This window comes from Lemur catta, chromosome 3 (genome assembly GCF_020740605.2).
Source record: "Lemur catta isolate mLemCat1 chromosome 3, mLemCat1.pri, whole genome shotgun sequence".
In the NCBI taxonomy this organism is placed as follows: domain Eukaryota; kingdom Metazoa; phylum Chordata; class Mammalia; order Primates; family Lemuridae; genus Lemur; species Lemur catta.
In genome coordinates this window covers 36,139,785-36,150,160 of record NC_059130.1, presented here as the reverse complement: position 1 = coordinate 36,150,160, position 10,376 = coordinate 36,139,785, and the positions used below count along the sequence as shown (strand labels likewise).

Genomic DNA, 10,376 nt, shown 5'->3' with positions numbered 1-10,376 from the left:
TCAGTTCTTGGCACATGGCGGGCATTTGGTAAATAGGTACTGAACTGAATGTGTAGCCTCATACCCCAGACTACAGAAAACAAAAAAGGAGACAAAAGGATTAGATAATTAAAAATGCTTGGAGAAGAACTAAAGACCGCCAGTGGCTTTGGTATGAGGGTGTTTATATTCTTAGTCTATGAATATTTTCATGGAGCTTCTTTTACTCAACATTATTTGCAAAATAATCCAATCCAGTAGAGAGGGGCTTCCTTTCACAGAAAACAATGGCAGTTAAGGCATAACTCGGGCAGTTATTTATCTCTGTGAGGATCCTCAGTGATTGAGTGATTTCAAAGATAAATAAACATTCCTTGCTTCCTCCTAATAGAAGGAAATCTCCCAGTCTGGGGGCAGTGGGGATGGGGGATGGGAAGTGGCAGAGGGGAAGAGAAAAAGAAAAAGAGAGAGAATCCATTGAGAGAGGGAGAAAGGGAGAGTGGGAGAGAGAGAATCTATTCTCATCTTTCATATTTGAGTGTGAAAAAAAATTGGGCCAGGCGCGGTGGCTCACACCTATAATCCCAGCACTATGGGAGGCCAAGATGGGAGGATCACTTGAGGACAGGAATTCAAGCCCAGCCTGGGCAACATAGCAAGACCCCTGTCTCAAAAAAAAAAAAAATACAGGCTTTGGAGTCTAACAGCCATTGAACACGCAGCTGGCCTCTCCCACTTCCTGTCTGCGTGACACACCTGTGCTGTCTACAACTCATTTCTCATGAGATTATTGTGAGGTTTAAAGGAGATAGCATATGGAAAGAGTTCAATACTAGTAAGTAATAGTCAATATGCTGTTGTTTATGATCAAAATAGAGGATAAAACAAATAATTTTTAAAAAAGAAATTGGCGTTTTTATATCACAAAAGTTAGAACTCAGATATGAATTCTTAGATTTGAGACACATTTTCCAGCTTCTTCTAGCCATAACATAATCACAAGGCTACCTAAACTAAGCAGACTTTAGTAGTTGTCAAAGACAAACTACATGACAAATAAGAAACTATGAAACTGACTCATAGCATTCTTTATGAGGCAAACAAGATGTTTTTTAAAAGGCTGCTTGAGACAAAGTGATTACTAAATATTTGCAGATAGCAACACCAGTATCGCAGGGCTTGCCAACAAGCAGCATTGCTTATGTAACCTGTGCACCCGACATTGAGTACGCCTAGTTCCAAGCTCCCAGCAGCCTCTGCCTGACTTTGAATGCAGGTTCCAGTAGGCCTGTGGCTTCAGCCCTTGAGTTTTTATTCTGTTTCTGATCCTCAAAGATGCATCTCTTCTTTTTGAGCCTGGTTCTGTCTTTTAAATTTTCCCTTGAAGTATTTTATTGTTGTGTTTGGAGTTATAGAGGAGTGCCAGCCCCTAGTGAGAACTTCAAATGGCATCTCAGGTAATATGATAATAAATGGCATTACTAAATTAATAGTTCATCTGAAATATTGACTTCTATATTAAAAAATTACGGATCCTAGAAAGCATCAGGTTATAGATCAAAATGAGTTAAAATGTCTCATTTTTAATATGTGTATGCGGACCTTCTGTGGACCCTAAAGTCATATACCATGTGGGTGGGCTCCTTGGTAATAAGTGCCCTGCACATACACAAAACAGGATTTGCCCATTCATTTCCTTTTCTTAAAGTAGCTAAGATCTTTTCCTAGCTTAGTTTGATGGAGCTGCTTCTGCACCAAACATTCCATGATCCAAATTGCAACTTCAGACTTGATACCATTTTTATTGTAGCCTGTTTAATATGACAATTCCTACAGTAAGTAATTCAGTCATTCCCTTCCTTATGAATCAGTACTGAGGCCTCTTCCCGGGTATTCAGAGAAGTATGTAACATCCTCTAGTGGTGAGTATATGCATTAAGAAAATCAGGTTGCTGCTAACCTAATGTGGATATTTACAATGAGTATTAGGAAATCCTATGTTCTTCACCTTCAGGCTCATCTTACACTTGACTTTAGCCCGTTTCACTGAAAGCTCATATTTTATGATATGCTAATTCCTGTGAGTTCCTATTTTTCTAAGCTGCAAAAATAAATCTTAAAGATTTTCAAAATTCAATTCAGATTTGGTAGAAAATATTCAGTAAAATGTGTCAGTAAGTCCTTTGATTTTAGTTGGGTATAGACAGTGGGGCAGAAAGCTGGGCGAAGGTAGGTGAGGGGCTATTGCTTTTCAGGAGCTTCTGGTTTGGCAACCTTTTCAGACAGACATTCTTAACACACCCCTGCCTCCCTGCTCCCAACACACAAGATGAGGGATGCTCACATTTAAGAAACACCTTCACAATAGCACACTCCAGGTTGTGAGCAATTCCCAGGGATCAACCTACTACCCAGTGTTTGCTCCCGCACTCAAGAAAGCCTTGTTAAGTAGGAACAGCACACGATGAATGCAACCTGAGAACTGCAGCAGATTCTAGTCGGTGTCTGTACTATACTACTTCACGGATGGCCACGAATGCCACCCAACCCTCACAGGATTCTTTAGCTCTTCAGCTAATTGCCAGATGAAAGCAGTTTCCTTTCCCACTATTAATGACGACATGCCCATTTCTACAAACTTGCTGTTTTTGGAACATTAATCAAGAATCAGTCAGCTGAGAAAGATTAAGATTTATTTTGGTAATAACCAGACAGCTAATCTGAATAAGGCACATTCTTCAACATCCCTAAGAAACAAATGCAAAAGCAATCACAGTTACATAGAAATGGAATGCCAAGAAGTCTGACATTAACACTGGCAAAGCCCATTTATTTTTTTAAGTACAAACAAGCAAAATGCAGTTGGGGTTGAAAGGCAGTGTACTGCTTCTTTCTTTTGTGACAGGGATGGCAAACAGGTTTAAATTTCATGTGATCTCTGATGAATCAGGAGAAACTGTTGGCAGGAGGTCAAGGCCTCATTTGGGCTGGGGGGAAGGCAGGCTGTGAGTGCTGTGGGCAGGGGAGGCAAGCACAACACCCACTTAATGCAATGTCACTAAGCTTCCTAAGTCTGAACTCCAAATTTAGTTTATGAGCCTCATTGAGGAAAAGTGAGAGACCACTTCCCAATACAAGAACCAATTTATGGATTTTTGAAGACTTCAAAGCAAGCTGACACAGAAAATGCAGGTAATACTAGAAGGAAAAGCATTGAAGCCTAAATTATTTATGTCTTTGCAGATTAGAGGATGCTGTGTTCTCAGGCCATTTGAATTGGGCTAGTGCACTTTGCTGTATAGATTCAGAAGTTATAGGGCAGTATATTAGTTGGAAAAGAGTTTTAACAGCCCAGCCTCAGTCAGAATAAGGCAAATTTAAGCCCACATCATTAGGTATTTTGCAACCTAGTATTTAAAACTTGACATAAATAAAAATAAGGCTTATTTTAAAGTCACGTGGAGAAATTTTACATGAATATCTAACTTTATTTAGTCTTTTGTAACCGGTAACATCATCTTCGCAAATATATTATTCACAACAAGCATTTCCCATTAAAGATAAGCATAAATTTTCCCATTGAACAAGTGAGAGTGTTCAAGGTACTTGATTTTGAACCAAAACCAAAACCACCATGAGTTCTCAACAAATAAATTTTAAAATGAAATACACTCAGATTGGTGAAGGGACATAAAAATGAAGATTAGCCTTTAACCATATATTCAACTTGAAAAACACATAAAAACTGCTTTTATAAAATATTAAGGTCTTTATAAAGATGTACTGGTTTAACAACAAATAATAAAAGGTTTCATGTTTAAAAAAGTTTCATGCTGCTATTTGAAAGTATTTCTCTACAAATAAACTGTGCATGGACAAGCCTTATTCCCATTAAATGATTCACTTTCACATGCCATATCTGTTGCATTTTAACATCAATGCTCTTTATGCTTCCTGTCTTCAACAGATAAAAGCATAAATCAAACAATTAAAAGCTATTTAAAGGGTCAAAATCATCTCCGTGGCAAGCACTATTTAGCCGATTCATTAGCTGAGAGGTTGGTGAGTCACAGGCACGCTAGGCCTTACTTAACTACCATAAGCTGGGAGGCTTCCAAATGAAATGTATTACTTTATTGATTGATTTAAAAAATAGAAACAGAAACAAATTAGCATCACTATCTTTAGTAATATGAACCCCCTGGAACTTCTCCGTCAATCTCTGGAAACCAAACAGAAAACCTAAAATTTACTCTAAGGGAAAAAAAGCAAGTCTAAAGACAGTTTCTGATTCTGCCATTTGCTTCTACAATTCTGGTGTTACTCAAGAAGTCATTTATATTTATGTATAATGTAATGAAAGTTGTTCTGTGACAGTAATTAAGTGGTGATGTTTAGTTATCATTTATAATATTGTATGCCCACAAAATATTTTCTAAGTAAGCAAATTACCTGTTCCAATAATGAAAAACTACTAGCTACACAAAAGAAAACTTGAAAACTGGAAAAATGTAAAAAATAGAAACAATCGAATAGAAATTAACCTAAGAGAATATATTAGATTTGAATTTTTTGTACATTTATAAAATATATAGTTTATGCTTTAAAAATAATTTTATTAATAAAAAGACACAGAATACACTGCTTTTTAAAATTATTTTTGAAATAGTGGACAGAAAACTGAAAACAGTCTTAGTTGATTGCACTTATACATGGAAGGAAAAGTGTTTTTAAAAAGGATAAACAGTTTAAAAAAAGGAATTGTGACTTTTAGAACTTTATTTTTCTAAATTATATTGAAAGTAAATGATGAAAAATCATATTCAACTGAAGGAAGAATAAAAATCTTTGTTTCAACTGTGGTCTGAGTCACTCACAGAGATTAGATACATGCACTTCATACCGGTTCCTTTATAGATCTGAGGTAGCACAGGTAGCAGGCCAACATAACAGTTCCACAAGGCACCATTGGTTTTGTGTGATGTAATGCTAGCATCTAAGATCCAGAAATACAGAAAAAAATCAAATACGGTATGTAGATTTTCCTTCAATTTCCTCAGATTTTATATTGGATTGACACTGATATTATTTAGTACATTCACTATGTTTTGTGTTTGGGTCTTTTCTGAAATAAACTGTAAGATCTTGTTAATGTCCCAAATGCAAATTGTTCCTTCAGGTAAGCCCCTACACTCAATTGAGCACAACATAAGGCTTTGGTTAGAACAGATTCATGTGTTTTTCCTGTGGCAGATATTTTCAAATAGATTCTTCCCCATGTTTTTGTAATCTTTTTAGATATCAATAAAGATCCTGATATCTTCTTAGTGTTTCCTAAAATCCTTCCATACTTTAATCACATGACTTAAGAAAAAAAATATATACATATACATATTTATCATAGAAACAGAGAAGCCAAAACTTAATTGAAACATTCCAGGATCATGATCAAAGTCCAAGCAATCCTCCTGCCTTGGCCTCCATAAGTGCTAGGATGACAGGCATGAGCCACCACACCTGGCCCAGAACATTTTTGGAGTACAGCTGCTCTTACCTCAGCTCATTAACGGAAAAAAAGCACAGTGCCTTACATATGGTAAGTATTTAGGTTAAGTATTCGATGGTTTAAATTTATATTTTCTTTTTTCATACTACTCAAAACTGCAAATAGGATATAATCCCACAACATTATTAAAGTGAGCTTTAAAAACTTAACATGTGATTGAAAAGTTTTCTAAAATTTATCATTGCTTCATAATTGTAATTACTTTTGTCCGATTTCAAACACTACCTAAAAGTTTCTTTAGAGTCTCACTCAAGAAAACAAAAATCACTTTATAGTTACTCTGAGAAGTAGGAATATCTTCCTGTGCAATGATTTTGTTGCTGTATTTTGGAATTTAAAATATTCCTCAGTTATAGATACCATGCTATATTTCAAATCTGATTTGCTTGTAAAGGCAAAGAAAAAAAGTCATCAATTCTTAGCTTTGTCAAGGCTTAGATGATTAGAAAGATTTTACAGAAAGTAAAAAATGAAAACTTTTTTTCTAACGTAAGTTCATTTGTGCTTTTCAGGCTATTTCTTCACATTTATCAACCTCTTTCCTCATGAATGGAAGGCCTTTAATCTTTTTCATAAGCCTGTGCCCTCTATAATCAACTCTGAGCTTAGCTTTTAAAAAGGCACCCCCGTTCCTCTATGTTCCTCACTGGCTGGACAGGCAGGACCAGGTGGGAAATGCGGCTCCAGAGCCCACTCAGTTTGTCTGAGTCCATGCGGTTGAAGGAGCTGGGAGTGTCTGTGTTGGTAAACTTGGCCCAGAGTAAATCCCTCACTTTTTCTTCAGTTTCCCTGGGGCCTACACTTGCTTCTAATGTTTCCTCCTCTAATAGAACGGTCAGAACCAGGGCCACATCTTTAAAGGCAGCGTTCTCATGATCACAATACTTGTAGAAGATCAAGGTAGAGCCTGCAGGAAGGGACTCAAAGTTGTGTACCACGGCAGCCTTCTGGCCATTCCCAAATCCATAGCTCAGTTCCATGTCAACCAACAGCTTGACTGTGTCACTGTCCTGCAAGGTTCTTCCAGCCCCATCAATCTGAATGGCAGAGACTTTCTGGGAAGAGGCATAGGCATCTGCAACGTGGTGGCTCAGGCACTTCAGGGTCTCTCTCCCCTCTCGAGCTGCTGTAAATATGATCGTGGCTGGCTCAGTAGGGTTTGAAGCATTGAGGTGCTTCTGGAGAAACTTACGTCCTCTCTGCCACAAGAAGGAACTCTGGCCTGGAAATTTATCCTTCAACTGGCTGAACTGAGCCAAGAAGGCCTCCAAAGCTGGATTTTGGGGTACTTGCTGGGCTGGAAATGAACAGTAGCTATTAACATAACTTAGCACAAAAGCCACAACCAGGAAGCCAAGAAAGATGAGGCCTGTGAAAAGAATGAGAAAAGGATAGAAAATTAGAACATGAGTCAGAAACAAAGCTTGTGGTAAACTGAAATGAGGCAGAGATACTGTCAGGTTTTACTCTGGAAGTGGTAAGTTTCTTCTGCCTAACTCATTTAAACTTTCTGCTATTCAAGTCTACCAGAAATACCCTTTCTTTTTTTTTTTTTTGAGACAGAGTCTCACTTTGTTGCCCGTACTAGAGTGAGTGCCGTGGTGTCAGCCTAGCTCACAGCAACCTCAAACTCCTGGGCTTAAGCGATCCTACTGCCTCAGCCTCCCGAGTAGCTGGGACTACAGGCATGCACCACCATGCCCAGCTAATTTTTTCTATATATATATTTTTAGTTGTCCAGATAATTTTTATTTCTATTTTTAGTAGAGACGGGGTCTCGCTCAGGCTGGTCTCGAACTCCTGACCTAGAGCGATCCACCCGCCTCGGCCTCCCAGAGGGCTAGGATTACAGGCGTGAGCCACCATGCCCGGCCCAGAAATACCCTTTCTAATCTCTTCTCAGATTTAATTATTTGAAGATGCAATATCCTTGTTAAAAAGTAAAATCTAAGTTTATGCATTTGTTGTTATAATTAATGAAGTGATTTAGAAATGAGCTATCAGGATTTTCTTCTACCTTCTCAAAGTACCTATATAGCAGAACTTGTTTTTAGGGGTCAAACCTTAAAAATGCCACTTGAGAAGTTAATATTTTAATAGAAAGGCAGTTTTAGATTCTTCTTTAGGACAAGTCCTTTCTACTCTGGGAATTTTTCATTCTGTCAAACACAGCAAAACATCAGCCAGCATTTTTAAGGGAAAAAAATCCCTAAAATTCTATTGCTCTATTTTACTATGACTTACTATCAAACATTTTTAAAAAATACATTAATACAATGTTAAAACTATTTAAATTTGCTAGTTTTCTAGGCATTCTCACTGAGGATTTCTGAATGTGAATCAACACTGCAGTAAAACCATGTTTGTTCTCACCATAGCTCCAAAAAGCCTTTTTACTAATCTTTATTATGACGTCTTGCGCATTCTCTTTGTTTTCTTCCAATTTTTGTGTTTCTTGTTGACGACTTTCAGCCTCTGGGGGAAAAAAGAATCAATATCATTGTCAGACAGTACACTACTGACAGTGTGCATACCTTTATATCTCTCACCAAACCAAAGAATTATTTGACTAAGAGAATTTTTATATTTTGTAAAATTTTCTTTTATACAAAGCTAACTTTTTTCTTGTCATTTCCTTAAAGGCTCACTATTACTTTTACTCTACTTAGAAAAATAAAATGAAGTGCTTTGAAATTCATTTAAGGATGCTGTTGTTACATTCACAATTCCTCACTGCCCCTTACATCAAAGACCAGGAAACAGGTATTCTAATACTATAGCCAAACCTATCTAAAACGTGACTCAGCAAAATGTACACAGTTAAGAAGGGATTTAAGGAATGTTAGCTACACACAAGACTCAACAACACAGGGCAATGGTGCTCAAATTCCAGTCGCACATGGCTCCTGAAAACCCCAAGCAGAAAAAATAACAGAGGCACTAAGTTCAGAGACAGGAGAAATTACTGTACATTTGTAAAATAGCTTGCAAAAGAAAGTTTGAAACTCTTAGTGAAGGAGATAAAGCAAGGAATATATGGTGAAGAAAATTTATAAAATATGTAAAAATATAGGTGCATATCAGCATACAAGCATATCAATCTTAAAATATGTGGCTGAAATAAAGGGCAACATTCTATAGCACTCTAAGCTAAATCACTCCAGAATCTAGATATGTGCTTGACTCCAGCCAGGTACCTCTATTAGCATAGACAGGTAGATTCATCTTAACCTATAAAGGAGAGTTCATATCACACCAAAAAAATAGGTTCTTAAAATATCGTATCATGGAATTTAAGGACTGAAAGGATCTTTAATGAACACCAACTCCAGCCTCCTACTTAACCTAACATGAAAAAAGGTCTGAGGATGGTAAGAGTCTTATCCAAGGTCACATAAAGAGATGTGACTGAGTTGAGATCAGAGTGAGGTTTCTTATCTCCTTCAGTGGTCTCCAACCTTTCTGGCACTAGGGACAGGTTTCATGGAAGACAATTTTTCCATGGAAGGATAGGGGAGTATTGGGGGCAGAGCGTGGTTTTGGGATGATTGAAGCACATTACATTTATTGTGCAATCAAACCTCTCTGCTAATGATAATTTGTATTTGCAGCCACGCCCCAGTGCTAGCATTGCCCCCTCAGCTCCACCTCACATCATCAGGCATTAGATTCTCATAAGGAACACATAACTTAGATCCCTTCCATGCACAGTTTACAGTGCAGTTTTTGGTCCTATGAGAATCTAATGTCACCGCTGATCTGACAGGAGGCAGAGCTTATGCCGTGATGTGAGGCTGTTCATTGGATAGCCTGCTGCTCACCTCTTGCTCTGTGGCTCGGTTCCTAATGGCCATGGACCAGTGCTGGCCTGGGGGTTAGGGACCACAGTCCTAGATTATAGATTAGCTCATTCCACTAAGCTAAATTGCTTCCCACACATAAATTGCATGTTTTAAACAGTATTTTCTTCCTCTGCTCACAATGAACCTGCATAATGGTGAAATTTTGATGGCAGATAATGGTATATACAAATCACATTTATTCATTCATTTGATAAACATTCATAAAGTTGTTTCTTTGTGCCAGGCACCAGAGATACACTATGAATGAAAGGGACACAGTCCTTGCCTACACTGAAGTTACAGACTATTCTAATGACTAATGAACGAGACACACACTTGAGATCAGTCACTGATTTGCAGTGAAACATGAATTACTAGCATTTGGTCAAGTCTCTGATAAACAGAATGTCTTGGATATCATCTCATCCAACTTCTTCATTTTACAAATAGGACATCAAAGTACCAGGCAGTTAAGAGACTTGCCCAAGGGCGTTCAAGTGAGCAAGTCGTAGGGCCCCAACTAGAATCCACATCTCTTGAGTCCAAAGTAAGGATTTAGCAACTTCAACTCTTACCTTCATAAGGGAAGATATGCTTATTCCCCTTAATATACAGGCAGGGAAAATCAGGTATAAAGCAATTAACCGATTTGCTCGAAGTCCTAAAAAACTGAAATATGACTGAGCTAAGGATATTGTACCATTAAGGTTTGTTTTAAAATATGCCCATATCTTGATTTATGTAACATTTAGTTTCCCCAATAGTACAAGATTTTTAAAATTGTAAGTCAAAATATTCTCATAAGAAATAATGAAAAGGCCAGGGACTAATTTTTTAAAAGTCATGCCCCTTTTTGTCATATTGCCTTAATATTAATATAGAGTAAGTAAAAACATTGTTAAGAATGCAGTTTATGGGTAGGAAGCAACTTCATGTAGTGGAATGAACTACTTTAGGAGATGAGAATCTCATTCTAATATCAACTCGGC

The 10,376-nt window shown here is 37.5% G+C and overlaps 1 protein-coding gene across 4 annotated transcripts in view; it reads right to left on the bottom strand.

Moving 5' to 3' along the window:
- Positions 1-2,650: 2,650 nt before the first annotated feature.
- LOC123635247 (torsin-1A-interacting protein 2-like) overlaps positions 2,651-10,376 on the bottom strand; it is a 30,745-nt gene continuing 23,019 nt past the window's right edge. For all 4 annotated transcript variants that reach the window (XM_045547240.1, XM_045547241.1, XM_045547238.1 and 1 more), the window contains 2 exons: positions 7,919-8,020; positions 2,651-6,914 (listed from right to left, as the gene is read on the bottom strand). In XM_045547240.1, coding sequence (XP_045403196.1) covers positions 6,151-6,914; positions 7,919-8,020 — 866 coding nt within the window. In that variant the 3' untranslated portion in view covers positions 2,651-6,150. The remainder of the gene's footprint in view (positions 6,915-7,918; positions 8,021-10,376) is intronic.